The sequence below is a fragment of the Fusarium poae genome, chromosome 1 (genome assembly GCF_019609905.1).
Source record: "Fusarium poae strain DAOMC 252244 chromosome 1, whole genome shotgun sequence".
Classification (NCBI taxonomy): Eukaryota; Fungi; Ascomycota; class Sordariomycetes; order Hypocreales; family Nectriaceae; genus Fusarium; species Fusarium poae.
In genome coordinates, this window is record NC_058399.1 from 2,170,310 (window position 1) to 2,192,139 (window position 21,830).

Here is a 21,830-nt window from a genome sequence, read left to right on the forward strand (position 1 = left end):
TAGCCATGCTGCTCTAAGTCAGCACCCGGGAACTACTAAACACAGATCATGGCGGGGAGTTTCAGGGGCAGCCCGATCCCAGAAATAGACCTAGAGATCATACGCTTGGAATTTGACTCAACTGATAGAAGTTTGGGGCAGGTCAATCAAAGCCATGTTCAGTAGTCAGGTTTTGGCTTAAACATTTCTTACAGTGGTTGTTTTGTCTAATTATACAGATGCTATCCAAAATCCAAGATGGGTAAAGTCACCAAGACCGACCCTGATAGCTTACATGGAATACTGTACATGTCGCAAGAGAAAGAGGGGTATACACCATCAAGAACCACCTTCTTCTTCTTCTTCCTCCTGTCGTCTCTTTTCTCTCAAACCGAGGCTGGCAATGCACCAACAACCTCCTCGCATCTGCCACACAGCGCGTCTTCGGCAGGCGCTACATATCGCCAGCATCGAGAGCACTTTTCCTGCTTCGGTGGAAGCACGTGCACCTTGAACTTAGCATCTTGAATCTCGAACTCCTTCTGGTAGGCCCATTCAGGCTGATCGGGGATGGGCTGGTTCAGTTGTACTGAAGACACCACAAAGATGTCCTGCAGTTCTTCCACGTAGCGTCCAAGAACAGCTGCCGCTTTGCCATCCTCGATCTCAAGGATGACCGAGCTCTGAAGAGAACTGCCAAGCACCTTGGCTGTCCGTGCCTCTTCTAGCGTGGCCTTGACAGCACTGTGGACTTCGGTGATGATGGCCTGGTCCTTGCGCACCACATCTTGAGGAAGCGTCAAGCGCAGAGGGTCAATAAGAGGCGCATCATATAGCTGGCGGGCTGGATTCTCTAGGGATCTAATTGTCGTTAGTACAAACGAATATGACCAAACATCAATTAGTAACTTACGAATCTTCGGCCATCCATGTTGGTCGATGCGACCACGCCTCTTCGACAAGCATGGGGGTGATCGGCGCCAACATGCGAAGGAAACCGATGAGAATGGGCTCAAGAACACCACCTCCATCACCGCAGTACAGTCGGTCCTTCAGACCCTCCAAGTAGAATGCCGACAGGTCGGCTGCGACCCAGCGGTTAATCATACTAACTGCTCTATAAAACTCAAAGTCGTTGTATGATCCCATTACCTGTGACATGGTATCAGAGAGTTGGACAAGCGCAATCTGGTCCAACTTTGTCAACGGGCTCTGGCGGGCTTCTTGATTCAGGGACCCGAGAAGCATCTTGATAATGGTTCGGTACTTAATCAACGAGGTCTGGACAGGCTGAAGAATGGTTTGTCCGATGAGCACATCCGTTGTAAAATCAGCACTTGCCGCCCACAAGCGAACAGCATCTGGACCGAGACCATTAGATTGTTGTCCGCCTTTGCCCTTTGTCTTGACAGGTCCCAGAAGACTACCGTCCATGATCTGGCTGGGGACGATCATGTTGCCCAGCGACTTTGACATTTTCTTGCCTTGTCCATCAAGGGTGAAGCCATGAGTGACCAGAGTCTTGAAGGGGGCTGAGATCTTATCGGTAGTCTCCTTTGACTTTTGCGTTGCGACATAAGTCAACAAGCTGGACTGGAACCAACCACGATGCTGGTCGGATCCTTCAAGATAAACGTCGGCGGGACCCTTGGTCTCTGTCCAAGAGCTGCCACTGTCGAACCAAACATCCATGGTATCAGTACCTCGACGATACTTACCCTGCAAGTTGGAAGGAATCCAAGCAGGGTCATCTGGGCTATCGGAGAACCATGCAGAAGAGGTACGCTCTTGCATAACAGAGATAATATGCTCGATAGTCTCTACTGTCATTACAGCGTTACCGCTCTCGTCATACAGGGCTGGAATGGGTACACCCCATGAGCGTTGGCGCGAGATGCACCACTCGCTACGGCCTTTGATGAAGCTTTCAAGACGAACTCGACCACCTTCCGGTACAAAACGGACGTCTTTCAAGGCCGCAAGAGCATCTTGCTTGATGCTACCAACATCAGCAAACCATTGTGCTGTAGCCCGAGTCACAACAGGCCGCTTCGTTCGCCAGTCATAAGGATATTTGTGGCGCAACTTGTGAGTTCCAAGCACATCATCATTTATGAGATCCAAGACAGCTTGGCTTCCGCCATCCAAGATAGAAGGTGCGGATGTGAGCTTCTCGGGGTCATCAGGATATGCCTCCTTGGTGAAGTGACCGCCATCGTCGATAGGAGCGAAAGCCTCAATGCCGAGTTTAGAGCAAGCTTCGTAGTCGTCTTGTCCATGTCCAGGAGCAACGTGAACGAGACCAGTACCAGAATCGGCAGTGACGAAATCGGCCTCGATTATTGACTGAGATGGGGCAGATTTGCCTCGCAGTCGGTTCTGGTATTCCAAACCCTTCAAGCTTGAGCCTGGGATGGATTCAACTGTGACTTGGAAATTTGGAAGCATTTCCCTCATAGCCTCCACACGGTCAGAGGCAACAAGATATCCATCCGAGCCGACTTGAATTACGGAATAATAGACGTCGTTGTGGATCGCAATGGCGCGGTTGGCTGGGAGAGTCCAAGGTGTCGTCGTCCAGATAGCTGCGTATAGTTTCCCGCTGAAGTTGGCCAGCTCAGGTATTGAGGATAAGTCGGAGACAATTGGGAATCTGATATATGCGGCCTTGGAAATATGATCGTCCCGGTATTCCAACTCTGCCTCTGCGAGCGCTGTCCGAGATGAAGCTGACCAATAGACCGGCTTATGCTTTCGGTAAATCAGACCTCTACGCACCAGGTTCTGGAAGACACGCAGTTGACTGATTTCAAAATCTCGGTCCATTGTAGTCCATCTCTTTTCCCAATCCGACATGACAGCAAGTGCTTGGAATCCCTTCATCTGATCCTTGACTGTCTTGGAGGCCAACCGCCGCGCTGTGTCCCGGATTTGAACAGGCGTCAAACCTTTCGTTGTGCTGGATCCTAATGCTTTCATTTCAATTGGAAGGCCATGGCAGTCCCAGCCTGGTCGGTATGTAACCCTTTGACCTTGCTGCACCTTAACACGCACAGTCATATCTTTAAGCACCTTATTCAAGGCGTGGCCAACATGAAGGTTGCCATTGGCATACGGGGGACCATCATGGAGTGTGAATGATTTCTCCTCGGGGCGATTCTCCCCTTGCCATACGTAGAGATCATCGGTACATTGTCGAAGATATTGTGGTGCGAGCTTGGGGTTCGGTCGAGCACTGCGAAATCGAATATATTAGTTCCCCATGTTCGAACTTTGGAGGCTCTATTGAAGGGAAACGTACGGAAAACTCGACCGCGGCAGCCTTAGGGTCGACTTCCAAGATTTGAGCATGATCGCTCGAGGATCATGTCGTACTTGATAGGCTGATTTCGAGAGTCGAGGTCGGTACGGCTGAGCAATTGAGATTTTTGACACTTGCTCGAAGCGTCCTGTCAATTGACGATCTGCCCGCTCGGACCCGCTGCAAGGCTGAGAGCTCTAGTCGTCACAGCACTCCGTTCCAGTGGAAGCTTGTATTTTAGCGTGTTCGCGACGCGATTTATAGCGGACGACTGCCTATTACATCACCAAATCCGAGTCTATCTCGTCCAATAACTTACCTACCCCGAGGCCACGTTCATTCACGATTCATTTGATGATTCCTTAACAACCATCAAATACAGGATGGCTCCAGTCCGCCGATATCTCAGAATATCCAAATATTCAGTCCTCGAGTGCCGAATATATCTCGATAATCCATCTCTGGCTCAATCATGGCTTCTTAACCCTCGCGATCCAATATTGGCAAAGGTTATTGAGAGTATCCGACCTCTAGTCCTGCCCAAACTACGTGAAGAGAGAGAGAGGATTAGGAAGAAGAGCAAGAAGAAGAGTATCAAGGATGTCATTGTCACTGGTATTTTCTCTCCTACTTCATGCTATATGTCTCCACCAATAGCTAATCTCACTCAGATGAGTTTGAGGTCTCCATATTCTTAACAGAAACAAACACCAGGCACTCTCTTCTCTACAAGACCAAGCACTTCAGAGACAAGTTGCCACCGAAACTCGAGTCTAATTCATCCAGGCTCATTGGTGAAACGGACAGCGTCCCTGTGGATGTTGACGATGAATATCGTGCACCAGTTCTACAAGAGGAAGATGAGGAAGACGTGAGATTGTCCGATATTCCCGTTGCCGAAACAACTACACGGCGGAGCAAGCGCCAACGAGGAACGTTGGAACAGGGCCAAGATGACAACGAAGTTTCTGAAGACGATGAAACAGCCTCGGCCATCGAAATCAGCTCAGACACGGAGGCGCCCCCGCACAAACGACCTCGGGCCCGGGAGAACGACGGTCTCGACGCAAGCGATGACAAGAAGAAACTTGCCATGGATGTGTCATATGAGGGGTTTGCAATCTACGGTCAGGTGCTGTGCCTCGTGGTCAAGAAAAAAGCGAGCGCTGCAGCCAGCAGCAGCAGCAGTAGCAGTGGTGGGGGTGCAAAAGGTCGACCAGAAGGTCAAGCCATGATGGAAAATTGGATATCATCGACCCAAATGCCGGTTGGGGGGGACATGCCATAATCGCGCTCAATCACAAATGGCCTCGGGTATCAAGGACTCTGCGCATGCAAGCAAACTGTCTCAGAAGCATATCAACATACATGACGTCCTAGAATGGCGTGACTATGCATGCAATCACAATGGCAGGTCCACGCACGAGAGCTGACCCAAATACTGGGGTCGACGGACGGGAACTGCGGATACGTCCGTTGGATCCCTGAAGGGTGTTCGGGCTGGCTGTGGGCGCCAGGAGTAGACGGACTCCCGTTGCGAAATGGGATGCACGACAATGGTTGAAAACAAATCACAACGGTCAAGATTAGTTCAATTCGGCGGATTTCGATCGACCCTTTGGTGTCATCGGGTAATGGAACAACAAATCGCAATGGTTTCCTTGACGAGGATACGATTATTGCTGCGGCCGACCCTGACCAGGCGGCTCAGGCATCACCGTCAACCATCGGCCTTGATAGCTCTTGGCACCCGTTAAAGCATGGGTCGAGGACAACTCGGCACGACGAGAACGATCTCAAGTCGAGCAATATCAAGCCAAGCCCCTGCCGCAAGCTCCATTGTGATGCTAGGCTAGGTGCCATTATCCTACATGGGTGCAGTCGTAAATTGGACCACAGTAGCGCGAGTGTGTAATATCAGGGTTTGGCTAAGTGCATGTCTCAGTGATATGACAAAAGGATAGCCAAAAGCCTGATTGTCCGGAGGAGTTACTCCAATTTTTGTGTATATGCCGCAATTGTTTTCGATTTGTGTTTGCGCATCACCAGGCATATCCTAGCCTTGTAGACGGCGGCATGATGGGTCTCGAGTGCAATTGAGGCTTTTTTTTTATTGTATCCTAGTCTTGCTGCTTCTTCGCAACTCGAGCAGTTGGTTTGCTAAGCGAGGGTTCCGTTATGGAGGCTGAAGCGGGTGTTGAAAGACCTTGCGATGATCCCTAATCCAGCATCTCCATATTGAACGGACACGGATACTTCGGCGGCCAATTCATTTGCCGGCAAAGACATTGTAACCCTACAGTCGATCACATATCAACATTCGAGTCAAGTTTTATTATGAAAGTAGTTCACGTAACGTTAAAGACATGCTGAACCCTGAAGGGGGTCCCTCATTAATTGTGCATGTCTTGGACCCTACGGTGAGGCTGGCTAGGAAATTAATCGTGGTCAATACCCAATAATCATGCCAGCCGCAGTCTGAAAACAGCAGGCTAGTAAGCTTATGTATGTCAATACCTTGCTTAACCTGAGACTCGACACATTACTAGGTAATTATACAGAGGGTGGGAAATGTCGACACGGGAGAGTCTGGTCCGTCGGTGTGTTGTACTTCTAAGCAACGGATTCGATAATGTATCCCGTACTATCCACGGGATACAGTACCTACTCAGCTGATAGCGAACGGCACATATACACATTACATACACCATGACGAGAGCATGTAGATCATGAAACTATAAGAGAAGGAGCTGAACTGACCAAGAGATGATTTGTGACAGAATCGTCCAAGGCTGAGCTGATATAACATCAGTTTTGGTGTTGTACAGAGTGTCGCGGATACGGATACGTTTGTTGCCTTGCGCGTCGTGATGGCTTGGCCATATCATTCATCTATGTTGGTTGGTTTCGTTCTGTATCAAAACCCGGCGAATCTCGGGTCCGAAGTTGATGACAAGGCACGGGAGGTTCGGAGTTTGTGGTCACAAGATGCCAAAATGACATTCATTGTCCCTGGTGCCTTGTGCCTGTCTGTCTGTACCTTGTGCCTGAGATGGAGGGGGGGTTGTTTCATGAGGCTGGGCTGCCGCTGGCAACAAAGTTGCGGTATGAACCGGCACCAACAGCATAATCTTTCCCGTTGTCTTTTGTATGTCTCAGAGATATGACTGTATTGAAACATCCCGAAGCCTAGTTGGTGTATGGCTGTCTCAGTCAAAAAGACAGAACAAATATTGGTGTGTGGATGGATGGATGGATGACAGGCACTAACTATGGATCGAGTAACCCCGCAACAGTGAATGACAAACGTCAGGGATCATGGAAAGCTTCGTGGAGTTTGATCTTGACAAAAGAAAGGATAGTGAGGGGAAATGCTAGCCTACGTCTCCATTCGATGAAACTTGTAAACTCGGTGAGCCAGGTGCGTGTAGTCTACCTAGGTACAAGTTGTGTTTGTACCTCTTGTATCCAGGTAGAGAGTGTGAGACCGCTGCCTGCCTTGTGGTTTAATGACATGGATATTACACTTGTTTGTTAATTCCTTGCATCTAGTATCCTTGCATGCATGCATACAGATATGATGATGTTTGTTCTTGTAGACACGCCTCCTCCTCTTCCTCCTTTGTTCCCTTACCCTGTTCTACTCTGCTCTGCCTTGCATATGACTCTTTTGACACTGCCACCGGTATAACGGCACACGCACGATGTGAGATATACGCAATTCTTGGATCAACATCAGCATCAGCTGTATGTAAGACTCTCCGGGTTTATCAACTTACATACATGGCCTACGTGGGCATCTTCTTACCGTATCGGCCCCCCTCTTTTTTGCTGACCTATTACCTCTCGGCCGGGACTCACGTTGACTGTCGTGGCATCATACAGATGTGCTTACAGACATGCTCATGCGTCCAAGTGCTGCAGTCCGTTATCATGGTATCGCATACATCGCTTCCCTTTCCCCATAGGGAGGATCTGCTGCTGCCATACCAGGGCCTTGGGTACACTTGAACATGCCGAAACAAGGTCTCTTTCGATATCTGGGGTTTTGTGCGTCTCAGGCTTCATTGATCCCATGGCAGTGGCAGCTATCACACCAACTATGTTGCTGTGCCACTGACTAGTTTCTGGTATATGGCTTGGTGCATTGCAGTGTAGTATGTAGAGTTGATCAGGCAGACAGACACGGTTGCTGTGTCACGACTGTCTGCTTATGCCTTGTTTTGTTTTACCTTATCATGATGACTCGATAATAAAGCTCAGGGCTAGGTTGAGGTTGAGGTTGAGATTGAAGGTTCCCCTCACCCGTTCGGACCCTCACGATATAGCTCATTACTTGATTTGGCATAACAAGTTATGTTGAACGATGACCTTGCCTGCCGGCCATTCGTTGCCATCGTCAATTGAGTTCAGAGCCAATGATAGTGATGCAAACTTATTAAGGCCGCCGTTGCAGACTTTGCCGTTGGGTTCCAAGATATTTCCACAGTTCGCTGCAGCACGCTGTTTAGCGTCCAGAAGGATTCGCCAGCTCAGCATATCTAGGAGATAATTAGAGGGAGGTGCATGAACTTGAACGGGCTGTTGCTTGCGAATGACATCTCGTGACTCCCTCTTGCAGGCTCTAGTTGGACCTAAAAGGATCAACCTAATCTAAGATCCCCTTCCTTGGCCGTTATTAGTGGCCGCTCATTAGCTTTTGACCACCTCATCTACCAACCACATCAACGACGCGTCTCGCATTAATCTACATTCTCGCATATGCATACATACATACATATAAGTAAGCTACAGGGAAATAGTTGACCGCCTATTCCCAAACCCTCAAATCACCACACATAGTTTAGCCGAACCGTGGAGAATGACGCTGACTTGACCTTGACCGAAAAGTAAATCCAAGACATTCCGAGGCTATACCTTGCACTTACAATGGATATAGTCCCCACTCGAAGTTGAGGCCAAGAATATTAATCAGTCGATTTGACTGTGATAGCAGGTACAGTAGTTCGACACTAGCTCATCACATCTGTGTTATCGTCAGTCATCATCATCTGCTCATATTCAGCAAATAGTCAAGGGTTCTACAGGCATGGACCCTCTGACCCTCTGCTCGTAAACCCTCCCCTCCTCTTACACGAGCGAGAAACCCCACGATCTGCAACGCATCGAGTTACATCCGTTTCTGTAGATGTCCTGTCATTTCTCCACAGCAACGCAAGGACGCATCTCTCTCCAATTCCCGTATCGATCACCGTGTTTCTCAAACATGTCCTTGAGCAGAATCCCATCCACTCTGGACCCTCTTGACCCTCTTACCTCTGGCCCAGAACGACAGCAGAACAGCCACCTGACAAAATGTCGCAGGAGGTCGATCAACGCATATCTAGGACCCGCAGCGGGCCGATCTGATACAAAGTCGCTAGCAACCTCCCCTGCCCTCCTGTTCGTTGTCTCTCACAGAGGTCGAAAGCTCCCTGTAATCTATCGCGATCAATCATCCTCCAAGGCGCAGGCTTCAGTCGACACGGCTCGCACAGATGCAACTGCAGGACCAACTGGCACAGCCCATCAGCTGAATGTCGATCATGATATAATCAACCAACACAGGTCTTGAGACATCATGATCTTGAACAATGTAGAAAGATACAAGCGTCAGCAATGTTTGCAACCCAACTGGGTAATTCGGAGCATGCATGCATGCAAGCTGACGTTTGAAGAAAAGTTCGCCGAGTGTCTCTAAAGCACTGGCGCTACGGCACACAATGCGTAGAGGGATGCACAAAGAACCCCAGCCGTGCTCTTTGCGGCCTGTAATTATTGCAGCCACATGTATGGTGCTTTTTACACCCTGCCATTCAGCACAACCACGACAGAAACATCTAGGCATCCGTGGTAGAATTTAGCGAGTTGTGCAAAGAGTCCCCTGTAATGCGACATATCGCCCAAAGCGATAGGGCCACAGGGGAGGCTGTTGGGTCACGCTCAACCACCAAGACTTATCTATGTGTCACCACTCGCAGAGCAGGACTACGAACCGAATCCTTAGGGCCATGGATATATCTCAATAGGCCGAGGTTTTGAAGATAGAGAAACCCCAAATAGTAGAACCAGGACTAGCCCGTGTCGGACTTGGACTCTGGAGACTGGTCGTCTGGTGCGGCTGTACAGAGTAGATACTAGGTATGCAGGCGCATGCCAAGATAAAATACCTTGATCCAGTCACCAACATGGATATAGCTGCATGTTTGACGAGCACCTCATCAGAATATGCATCTCATGGTCCTGTTCAAAAGGGACCGTGCCCCCTGTGATGATAACCCTGCGAATCATCACCACGTGCAAGGGTCTTGGGGTGTCGCTTCTGGGTAGGAATTCATAATAACCTGCAGAATAGTGGTGAGCCAAGAATACAGCAGCTAGGGCATCAAAACAGGCTGAGCACATTATTACTTGTACCTAGATCATATGCCTGTGATATGTAGCAAGTTGAAGCGCTTGTTTTAGAGTATGAGCCCACAGTGTATGGATAACCGGTTGAGTGGTTGAAGAAGTCGTTTCGCGGGAAAAACACAACACCACGTTTCATGGTGTAGGCGGAAAAACTCGCATGTCTCACAATAATAAGTCCGCTCCCACTTTTGAGGGTGTTTTGAGTGTGTGTTGCAATAGGCACCGATAATAATCGGAAATATCGGTCAACAGATAGCCTCAAACAAAGCAAAAAAGCGACAAAGGAGTCCCGTCGCTCTGGACGTGTTTGCAGTTGGGTTACATCGCTAGATCGATTGAAGGTTGCTCTCCCAGACTCCTACAAGGAAGGATACGCCACGTGAGGTTGTTTGTTCCAATCAAAAGACAAGCTCGATGATGTGCTTTGACGGTCAAGTCAGCCTACAAGCAGGCATTGTCGCTGCGGCATGTGTAGCAATTGTCACCAAAAATATCAGCGTCGGCCTCACATCATTTCCCATGACAAGGGTCCGGACATTGGCAGCTTGCAAGATGACAAGGCGTCCCCAAGTTGGCTAATCCATGGACGGCTGGCTGACTGGCTTAAGATAACAATGGCCCAGACCAGACCATATCAGGGCGTGGTGCCGTGTCCGGCAGACTAAACAACAAAGGAGGCTGCGGTAATACTCGATGGCAATATGGTGTTGCGTGGCTCGACCCAGGCAAACCTCGAGTGATGATTAATTATCATTGATCGATTGCTATGTAATGATGGTATCATGTTTCAGGGCATAGAACTCGTCGGAACTCTTCAATGCCCGATCAAACATGGGCAATCAGGTTTTGTCCAGAGAATTCCCCATCCGTGCACCTGCAATCAGAGCACAAATGTACGTGCAATACTACACAGTCGGATTCTCGGAAAGGGGGCCTCGTATGAAGCTGACGACGAGACTGAGACACACGCTCAACGTAAACAGGTAGCGTAGCGTAGGTAAGGGTACAGTATCTGTTTGTATGTCCGTCAGAATGATGGACACGAACTGGGATCGACAGGGGAGCGCCACACTGCACTGCGCCATCGTCATACACATTCTGACATCCCCTGGATTTCCACGTGGAGGGCCCGAAGGCCCCTGTTAAGCTTGTGGCTTGATGGACCCGTCCAGCCTTCCAAGCTGAAAAGACACTGTGTGTCGTCAAAGCAAGGTCCGTACCTGAGAGCCATAGAAGTCCACGGATGGCGCACCTCTATTGGCTTTGTGGCTGGCGGCTGAACTCCAAGAGCCAACCAGTGCACTCAACGATGAATGTTTCTGCTGTGCTTTGACCTTTTCCGAGGACTCTTTGTTTTTGCAATGATCTCGTCAGCATATTGTTTGCTTGTCCAGTCGCAAGCTCAACTGCTCGCTCCTTATCCGAAGCTGAATTAAGACAATGCAAACTTGTAGGGTCTCGACAGAGTTTGATTCAGCCGGTCTTGGCCAACCAAGAGTGTCACTATTGATATGTCACTGACATGGTAAATGGGACGTTTTGCGACTCAGCTGTACTGGGACAAACTCCGAAAGCCGGCCACTTGGCTTTTCTGGATAATGAATATCCCCATTTGTGTAAAATCCGAGAGATTGGTTTTGACAGGTCGGCTCCAAATAGTCATGGCACGGGCCAGTGATTGGTATAGAGTCTTTACGGCACTTGGCTTGACCTCAAAGTTAAACATCACTGACGACGTGAAAGGGGGCTGAACCACTTATTCACTACTCCGTATCTCTTCGGCGTTATTGTTGTGGTTACAGGTTTTCCAGCTGCCGATGACACGGTAGAGGCGTCAAAGAATCGAAGATGATGGTCTTGCCAAGGTTATTCTAAAGTCCGACCGCTTGGATAAGTTCAACGGTTTGTGGGAGATGTGAGAACCCAACAGAAATATACTAAGCCCGGCTTGACTTAGCTGTAATTTAACGCCAACTTTGGAGAGGCCTAAACCTCATCTGTAGCCGAGGCACGGCGTCTCCGTGATACAGGTACGCAGCATCACCATGCTTCACGGTGAATGGTCGGTAAACCCAAAACACGCTTGAGACGGGTTACGGTGATCATGGACCCTTGTTCTGATGTTGTTAATTGGTTCTGAAAGGGGGGCGGCCGCTCTCATCTCGGCAAACCTGGCAGCCTGGTTACCGCTGGTTTGGTACCAGGAGGACGGAACGGACAGCAAGTACATACGGATACGTACCTGTCTTTCAAGTCGTTCGGACTAAACTGCCGAGAATGGGTGAATAGACGGCCTTGCTGTGTCAGATGATCAATAATCAAATGTGCAGGGTAGCATCAAAGGAAGTCCTCATGATTGATCGCTGCAGGCATTCTCTTTTGACACTGCAGTGTTATTCAAAAGCAAGGACAGACAACCAGATACGAAGCTGAAACTCATTGGTTGCGATATTTTGACTGTCAATCATCAGTCACTATCGAAGGATCACTGGATCAGTAAGCGGGCAAGTCCATATTCCGCCAATAATTTGCCTCTTCAAGGCGTTTCTTTGATATGATCTTCACCTTTTCAGCGTCCGGACAAAAGGGCGGAATTGATTGCGCAAAGGCAAAGATAGCCATGGAGATCAACAATCATAAAACAACGGCGTTCCGCAATCCATCAGGCGGTCGGTCTATTGTCTCCATATTGCTTTCAGTCAAATTTGCCACCATTCCCACTTGACTGGGAATTACCTTGAAGTCGGTGAAGGTTGTAATGAAGCAAACCCAATCTCTGTCAGTAACCCGGCGGTCTGGAACGGGAGTACGGGGTGCTTCATCTCAGAAACCCCAGATTAAAAAGGAAATACGGTACGGATACCTGTTACGTGGTACTATGGTAACATCATCAATAAATAGCGCCAGATACAATAAAGCTGGAGTGCATATATGGAAAGGAGGCAAAGAAAAAGAAAAGAAAATCTTGCTGTTCAGCTTTGGTGCGACACGCCCACCCCTTGTTTCATCTTTTTTTGTGGTTTTGTAGTTTTGGATCGTCATCATTCAAAGGCATCGTCGTAAGATGGGATGAAACCCGAGTGCCATCCATAGGTACTAAGTGTCTCCAGCCTCGTCATCTCCCCTATAACTGGCTGCAATTGTACTGCCGACCGCCTATAATAATCTCAAACTTCAGCGCCTTATGCTTCTAACGGCCGTTGGAAACGGGCGTCCATATGTCTGCCGTTACCTAGTGCCGAGTTTGCCACCACCCGTAATTTTAGTCAGGGGCACAAAGTTAAAAACAGTTTTCTTAACTGTTAATTAACAGATGTTACAATTTGTCCAAAGGGGGCTTGCATTGCATATATCGTCCCGTCCCTGTCTAATAATCCCACGTTTCCAGTTATTGAGGCTGAAAAAGTGCTTCTGTGGAGAGATTATTGTTCCAAAAGATGAATAGTTCAAACTGTGATCAATGCAGGGTCCAGGGATTTAATTTCCCAACAGAAGCATGACATAGGAGAAGGCCTCACCGATATGGGGGATGCGATAGATCAGTCATCAAGACAAGATGAGATGAGACGGCACAAAGACCAAGACAAGGCTGGGCGGTCTATTGGATCTATTGAAAGGGGGCACGTGCCCAATGCAGGTTTTTTTTTTCCTTCCCTTTCAGTCAGTCTTGATTTCAAAGAATAAAAATATGCAAAATTGCAGGGGCTATGATTTGACGCCAGTTCAGAATAAAGAAATGGAGAACCACAATTGAAGACACAACCACAATTGGAGACACACCCCCAAATCTCAGCATGGACCAGCCTTGGATACAAGAGATCCATAATCAATGGTCCATTATTATTACCTGTTACTCAGACAGCATGTACCGACCGACCGACCTGACCGTTGAACAACTGTCTAATGGATACAGTTTCGGTTCTCGCCAAGAAGAAACAAGACGCCCAAGCCATAAGTTGGGCCGTGTAACAGTAGATGCCCAAGCATACTCTCACTGACGGGATGTCGTGCATGACATGATTCTGGTTTGCTGTCCTGTCCAAGTGGGAATCCTTTTTCTCGTACAAGCAATCATAGACCGCTCATACAAGAGGACCCGGTAGATGGGGACGGTGTCATGCAATGCAAGTCTAACCATCACATTACCTACAGACCGCAACATGATGCAATGCAATGCATTACCAGCGTCTAAACGGACAACACATAAAAAAAAACTGAGACAAAGGGTCTCGTTTAGCAAATGTCCGTCTTGGTATTAGCAATAGTCCGTCTCACACAAGTCGCCGCATCGGAGCTTTGGTCAAAAAGAAGAGCGACCCAAACTGGCGGTAAGATAATACAACACAACATCAAGCCGAGGTTGTAAACGATTCCAGCCACTGAGAAGTCAAGCATCTCGGTAGAAAGAAAGAAACGCGCCTCGTCGAGGTGCGCTACGACCACGTTGTAACGTAGTTAGATATTCCATGCTACTCCATGGAAAATAAACCAAGTCCGAGCTTGGCTCTAGAAGAAAATCCCGTGCTTCGATTCCTTCCAGAAAGAACATTCTGCGAGATGCCCGGGCTCTTTGTCGGTGTGTTATGTTACGTAGACGGCATGTTAGCTATCGTGGTGGATTCTGTGGATGGATGGATGGTGGTCAATCCTCATTTTCGGTAATCGCGAGTATCCATGCGTCAGCCTCAGCCAGATATTGACGCCTCAGTTTTGCGTTTTGTGGACGTCTAGAATTTCTTAGAGAGCCGAACCATCATGATCCTAGTCATGGAAGCTTCGTAGAACAAATTTTCTTCCCTCCTAGTGACATGCTACAACAAGCAGTAACCCGGACCAGGCGTTCGATTAAGCTCGGAAGATTCGGGGTCTTCATAGAAGGCATCACGGACCAACACATGAATCATTACTGTAACTCTTTTCCATTATTCTGTCTTGCCTAGAATTTTTCTTCGTGATCTTCTCAATACGAAACCAGCAAAGCGGAGATGGTAGGATTGCGACATGTCGATGAAGGACCCCTATGACTTCATAACAATCCCGCCAGATGATGATCTCGACCGTGTTCGAAGTGATAGTGACCCAAGCGCTCGCTTCGGGCGCACAGTCACAACTGCGGTGAGATGAGGTTTTTTTCTTGTCTCTCTCTCGCTGTGCATGCATATAGGCGTGCACTTAACAAGATGAGCGAAGCGAAGATCTACTAAACTATGCAACATGGAGGGGTTTATTAACCCAAACAAAGAACAAAGTGGAGGTTTCATTTCATTAAGAGCATGCATGGTACTACAGAATACGAATAAGCACTGCGACGGAGGGCGGAAATAGAAATAATACGGCGACTTGCACTTCCGTACACCGTTCATTTAATGCCGACCCGCCAAGAAACGATCTGACGAGTTGGGGATTGCAACGTCGCTAGGCTTCAGAAATCTCCATCTTTCACAAGCTCGATTTTTTCATGTCGATGTTTTTTTTGACGCGTGAGTCATCCCGAACTAGACCCCGGATGCATGCACATGCTGAAAGGATAGAATTTGGGGGTTGGGTTGGGGAACGACCGTTGGCAAATGCAGGGATACTGATCCAGGACATCGTCACCTGCGAACGATCAGTATCAGACCCTAGCGCAACTGGCTGTCGTATCGTATCGTATCGCATCGCATCGCATACTACGTAGTATACCACATTACAGTGAAGGACTGTGAATTGGATGTAGGGCTGCAGCGGGCACATTTGTCCAAATCCAATATACCTAGGTAAAAAGGAACAATAACATCATATGTACTACGTGGTAAAGAGGCGGAGGCACAGCAAATCACGACGCCACACCATATCGAAAACATCGATATGCCGGATCTATGAAGCTTTACAGGAACGGCAACGCTATTGCTATTCTGGTCTTCTCCGTAAGCCCAACGGAGCCTCGTAGAGCCAGATCTGGAACGAGTCGACTGTGCCGTGTCGTATCCCGAGCTCAAGCATGCAAAATTGTGGTGCTGTCCTGATTTATCTGACCATATCCCGTTGTTTACAGTTCGACGCTTCAACTGTCAGGGAAAGAATCAGAAGCACTGGAATGAACGGGACATTTCTACCGCAGGCGGCCCGCATGTCTTGCGAATCAACCAATCAATGCAATAATTTCAAGTCAATGTTTAAAGTTTCCCACGACACTCGTCCGGTGGCTTTTTTCCCTTATATTGCTGCTAATCAATAAAGAGAAGGAAAAAAGGCCCAAAGAGCGGCTCGTTGAACGGGACTTGTTAGCAAGAAAGTTATTTTAGGGCCGCTCTACCGGGCAGAAGTAACCTGAAACGAATACGTCTGTTAATTACCTATTTACATACATACCTGCCTATTCTTTAGTGCTGTACTCCGTACCGTAGTCGGTAGTCGGCGACCACGTTCCGTGCCCTCATTAATTAATCGGGTAGTGTTGAATTGCCGGTGACCGAAACTGACCAAGAAATTACCCTACATTGACCTCGCCGCAGTCGAAATGTTGGAAACAGCTCAGCCAAGACAAACAAACACGTGTTGTCACAGGACAGGATTTGAATAAACTATTTTCTATCGTATCCGGGGCCTCTTGTAACATGAAGATCATTTAACCGTGCAGAAGTGAAGTCTCCCTTTTACTGATCACGAGACACAAACAACACTATTTGATAAAGTCTAGCAGTAATGAACTACAACACTACACTAGACTCTATCCCCCACAGTTGGAATAAGAGCTGGAAGTCTAGGCCCGTCAAACCGAAGAGCAATCCTCTTTTGGCGCCCAATCATGCAGCCGAGCCCCATATAGTCTATGCATATGCAGCTGCGTAGAGATTATCGGTCAGCGATTTTTAGTTCTCAGTTGCTGTGGACACACGATGCTTGCTTCTTTCCAGCGGTCAAGACAAATCATCAATATCCATCTAGATGGATGGGATGCCTGCATGGCACGGCTCAGCCCTAATCTACGTAGTATTGATTGTTTGTTGAGCGTAGCCGTAAGCTGACACAAATTGCTATTTCGAAATTGGACCCATTTGTGCGAACTAATGAACCACCGAGCGGTGACAGAAAAAACCAAACACATTCGCCTCCCCCTGGCTGTTCAACTCACATGTGTAAACGGAACGGGATGGGATGGGGTGGGAGGAACTGACTGTGACAGGTCCCAGGTTCAGGCTCTTGGACCACCCGAAATTGGACGTCATTCAAATCATCAGCGTCAAGAACCCTCTCCACCTGGAGAAGGAGAGAGCGGAGCCTAGGAAGGAAAAGGAAAAGCAATCTTGTGTGGACAAGGATGAGCCCTTCGACGAAAGCTTCCATGCGATGTTCCATGCCAGGATTACTGTGTATGCAGTGGGACACCAACAAATGCAAAAGAAGTCATGTTCTTGGTTCGCCTAGTTCCTCTCACTCTCCAGTTTCGCTTGTTTCACACTCTTTTGGGGGGTTTAACTGGTCTTTTGGCCGACGAGGATCAGTAGCCGTCTAAGCCGGCCAACCAAGAATTGACTGAGGTTGTCCGGAAAATTGCCTGTTTCGGTATAAATATATAGCGTTTAAACTATGTGTGTGTCTGCCATGAACAAAGAGAGCAAACGGCTCGCTGGCCGATGGAATGAATCAGTCAGTTTGAGCTGAAGCAGAATTTTTCCCACCTAGTCCAGCGGGTTGGACGGATAGTTCAAGTTAAAAGACGGTTGTTGCTTTTGGTGTGCCTCTACGGCGGAAGCCGCTAAGTTGTAAAACTGAGTTACAGCATAGTACTGTATACTATGAACTCGTGGCTTGTTAGACACATCAGAATTAGCCCCCAAACAACTAGGTAGATATGTATGCAACTGCAGAAGCAACTGCATCAAGAAGAATGGAAATGGAATCTACGGCACATATGTACAGCCTGCTTGTCTTTGTCTTGTTGTACTGCATTGGCAAGCTGCCAGGTAGTCTAGGCAGACCAGCTGATCTTGTCGAGATCCAATAAGAGGCTGAAGATGCGTGGCACCAAGTAGCAAGTCGTCATAATGGCATTGACAAAGTCCCCTGGCTGTTGCTTTTTTGGGGTCGACCGGCATTCAAAAGTCCAATTGGCGTGTCGTACAGCAAGATATGTGTTGTGCTGTGCTGTACAGACTAAAAAGTCAACTAATCGATGCACATTCGAATTCTGCAGCAGGCAGTAAGTTATCGGTGAAGAAACAGTGAGTGTGAGTCAAATTATGACCCAGCATATTGCATTGTGCTACTGTATGAAAGGGGATACTCATGTAATTACGGACTTAATAAGGGTTAACCACCGCACATACGTTTGTACCTAATTATGAGTTGCGCAATATTAATTAATTAATTAATTAACTGCTGGTGGGTGGATTCTAATGAAATGCTGTGCTGCGTTAGGTGTGCTGTGCTGGGCGCTGAGTTGTGCGACAGGGGGCAGCACTTAGTCTTGGCTTTGGTCTGGTCTGAGGTGAGAGAGAGACAGCCAAGAGACAGAAAAAAAAGGGACAGATTCTACTATCCATGTTCTGCTGTGTTATGCTATTATCATGTTTCGTCTATTTCAATTTCCCTTTTGCTCTATTTCTATTTCTATTTCTATTCTCGTATGCATTATTCACTAGATAGATAGATCTCCGCTCCTGTCACAATTGGTTCGTTTTAGTTCCAGCTCAGTATACTCAGTCAAGACGAGACGAAAGAATAGGAGGTGTATCATGTTTATCGTCTCGCATACTTTCTATTACTCTCTTACACCGCATCTCATACATAGGATGGGCAAAAATATTAATGGAGCCAATTGAATGATTGATTGATCGCTTGAAAGAATGGAGTCTCGTCTTGCTTCAGGTTGGTAGGCTCCAGTCCAGGTACCTGGGGTCAAAGTACCTTCCTTTGACTGACGTATCTACCATTTCACCCTCGTACGAGCAAAGGAAGGAAGACCTTTTCTTAGCCTGCTAGCCTGCCCTGGCTTAGCATAACCTGAGCCCCCCCCCCCCCACCCTCACCTTCACCTCCCTCCAGGTCTCCTTCAGCGTGGCATGGTGGGTGTGTGTCTTGAGAAGCGGGGCGCTCATCATCTCCAGGAGGGCTGAGGGCGTGTCCTCACTCCCCTTGTGTCCAAGACACCCCCTGTATCCAGAATTGGTGCCCTGTGTCTTGCGCCCTGGCTGGGCTGCTTCACTTCAGATTACCTACCTTTTGGCTTTGACTAGGTGAGAGAGCTGGCCTGGAGGCACAAACACCACGGAATACAAAAAGGGCAGCGACCTCCCTCTTCCCCACGACCAAAAAGATCACTCTCATCATCGACTCATCAAGAATCTATCAAGGCAATCACTCTCGCCTCTAACTCTTAGCTCTTCTCTTACAAACTCGAGCACTTACACACTCACACACTACTACTACTACTACTATTACTTGATCGATACTCTCGACTCAAACAATCACATACATACAACCGAGCTACTAGTCTTCGGTTATCTCAACTACACCTTCAACTACAACAAACAAACAACAATCAAGATGCCTGCTCAACGACCTTCGCAGCTTCCTCCTTGCCCCGGCCCTCCTCCTAGCCGCCCTCTTCCTCCTCTGCCCAAGCGAGGTTAAAGCAATCAAGAGTAAAGCAGATGGAACAACTTCGACGGCAAACCAGCTCAAACCAACATGACATAACAACAACAACATCATCGTCATCTACCATGCTTTCTTGGCTTCAGTTACACAACAGCACATAAAAAGCAACATGGTTCGCCCGGCTCTTGCTATCCAACACAACACAACGCGCCGCATATGCACATGCGAACTCCCACCTCGGACCCCTCATGCACCTAATTAATCAACATGATACTGGTTCTTGAGCTGCAAGTCAACCACACCTCGACCGGTTCAGCCGCCGGTCGAATCAACCAACCTGCTTACACCGGATTTCTGTCCAAATCAACCAACCAACCTTGTCCCTTATGGCTGGACCGACCGGACTCTTTCAACTTTACTTCTACCGCGTGCGCCTTTCGCAAACAGCGCATCACCGTTACAATACCCTCTTACAACTATCTAATAACTTTTTTTGAACCAACTTCTCTACTTCGTTCATATCAAACTATTTGGGAGGAATCACACACTTTTTTGTTCCACGGTCTTTCAGGAACTGTATCAATAGACAGGGCATTATCACGGCGTCTCAACAACATACACCGCACTCTACTGCGCGCAGTGTTTTGGACTTTTTATTGCTTTACGATGAATACGTCGGGTTGGGAACATAGAATTATCATTTGGGAAATGGGATGGCTTATTTACCACCTTCAAACCCTCAGGAGCAAATGGGAATCATGTCCACTGATCACTCAGTGTCGACGGGAATGGAACGAGATACCATGTTTTTATTACTACTACTACAATACAACACATGCAATGCAATGCAATGAACTCTACCTCAAGAAAAAATCACAATTTGATTTGATATTACTGTGACTCTGAAGATGGTTTCCCGTGTCTCTCCTTTCCTTATTTTTTGCTTGCGATATCCCTTGCCCTAGTTGACAATTAGTATTAGGTGGTTACTTTTTCACTATTGTCCTTGGCAAATAGATGGATCCTCGTTAGCAAACAAAGCCTTGTTGGGAACTGGAAGCGAAAGCGAAATGTCCCGTTCTTGATTATTGCGTTACGGTACTCAAAATTACCATGACCCCTGTTCGCAAAAATAGCGCCTCGTGATGGCTACTTTATCCTTGCTCAGTCAGATTGCTCCCTTGCATGGCACATATTATCTTTTTGTCATGGTCTTGGTCATAGGCAATAATTAATCAATTAATAATGCCGTACGGTACTCGGCTTCATTCCCTCCGTCGCCCTTTGAACCGCCTGCGCCGCCCGTTTGCAGCGTCGATCAGAACAGCTGATGCTCGCCTCAACGACAACTGAAACTCGCAGAACCCCCTTTTACAAGGGCTCTCAAGATGCAATATTGCACTACAGCCTATTGGGTATGGGATTTGATGCAGTGTTCTTGACAAGGAAATGGTAATGTCAATTGTCAATTGTCTCTGTCTGTCTATTTTGGACCGGACACGCCGTGGCTTAATGAAAACTCGTCCTATTTCCAAACCTGGGAACTGTCTCCGGAGCGAGGGACGATCGATTGACACTCGTCATCCTCTAGTTTAGTTAGAGTCAAGACTCTTTTTTCCACTACCAGTTTCACTCAAGAGGTTGATCTGATCTCCCCCCTAAAACTAGCTCAGTTGTAGTAGTAAATGCAAGGCTTGCAAGGCACTTGTCTTTGTTTCCCCCGGTCGGACGGGTTGCAATCACAAACTGGGCTGGAATAGTCTCTTTTTTGCAATTTGTTTCCTTTTCATGACCGTTCCTGAATCGGTTGGACGCCAGCCTGATCTTGCTCGCTCGCAATAGGCTTGTTGGGTCGACTCTACGTACTTAGTAGGCATCCATCCAAGTAGAAAGTTGGTTGCCAACCTGTTGGTAGTGTTTAGGATCCCAAGTCCAAGGTCAAGGGCTACTTTAGTTGATGTTTGCTACCGTCACCAACATGTTGGTATGGTGATTGATTGGTAGCACCAACTCTGCAACTCAGCTGATGAAGAAAGGGAAAGAGGAAAAACCCAAGTTCATGGCACTGGTGTCTTTTCCCCAGCCTTGAAGACTGAAGTAGCTTAGTTGGTTGGAAAGTTTGCCTGCCCTTAGCTTCCAGCCGTCCCGTCTTGTCTCTCTCTACCGTTTCTTCTCACAGAGGTGACTTAAGTGTAAGATGATCGGTTTCCTGTAAAAGGTAATCTTGCATCTTGATCCGGGATAAAACAAGCCGTCTCAGTCACTGAAGCTACAAGTATGCTTATCTTTGACATATTTGGATTGCCCTAATCACCATGTGGCGAGTATGACAAAAATCTTTCTATCATTGGCAAGCGTGTGTATCTCGGTCAGTGCTCCTGTGCCTGTCTCAGAGAGCGCCGATCATCGTCATGGCCCGTCTTGTTACCGCCCCAGGGGCTCGGGTGAAGATAACCGACAGAGGCTGGATTGTCACTTGGAGTTGGGATTTGGTCGAAGATCCTTTGTCACCGGCTCG

The 21,830-nt window shown here is 47.9% G+C and overlaps 3 protein-coding genes across 3 annotated transcripts; 2 read left to right on the top strand and 1 right to left on the bottom strand.

The window, feature by feature from the left end:
* Window positions 1-365: 365 nt before the first annotated feature.
* On the bottom strand, window positions 366-3,330 carry FPOAC1_000720 (uncharacterized protein; the record flags this gene model as incomplete). Its single annotated transcript, XM_044845331.1, has 3 exons — window positions 366-840; window positions 893-3,214; window positions 3,281-3,330. The coding sequence occupies 3 exons, from the start codon at window positions 3,328-3,330 to the stop codon at window positions 366-368; spliced, it is 2,847 nt and encodes a 948-aa protein (XP_044711247.1).
* A 333-nt stretch (window positions 3,331-3,663) lies between these two features.
* Window positions 3,664-4,568, top strand: FPOAC1_000721 (uncharacterized protein; the record flags this gene model as incomplete). The annotated part of the gene is made up of 2 exons (XM_044845332.1): window positions 3,664-3,895; window positions 3,952-4,568. 2 exons carry the CDS (start codon window positions 3,664-3,666, stop codon window positions 4,566-4,568), a joined length of 849 nt encoding a protein of 282 aa, XP_044711248.1.
* Window positions 4,569-8,546: 3,978 nt separating this feature from the next.
* On the top strand, window positions 8,547-8,894 carry FPOAC1_000722 (uncharacterized protein; the record flags this gene model as incomplete). Its single annotated transcript, XM_044845333.1, has 1 exon — window positions 8,547-8,894. The coding sequence occupies one exon, from the start codon at window positions 8,547-8,549 to the stop codon at window positions 8,892-8,894; it is 348 nt and encodes a 115-aa protein (XP_044711249.1).
* Window positions 8,895-21,830: the final 12,936 nt, after the last annotated feature.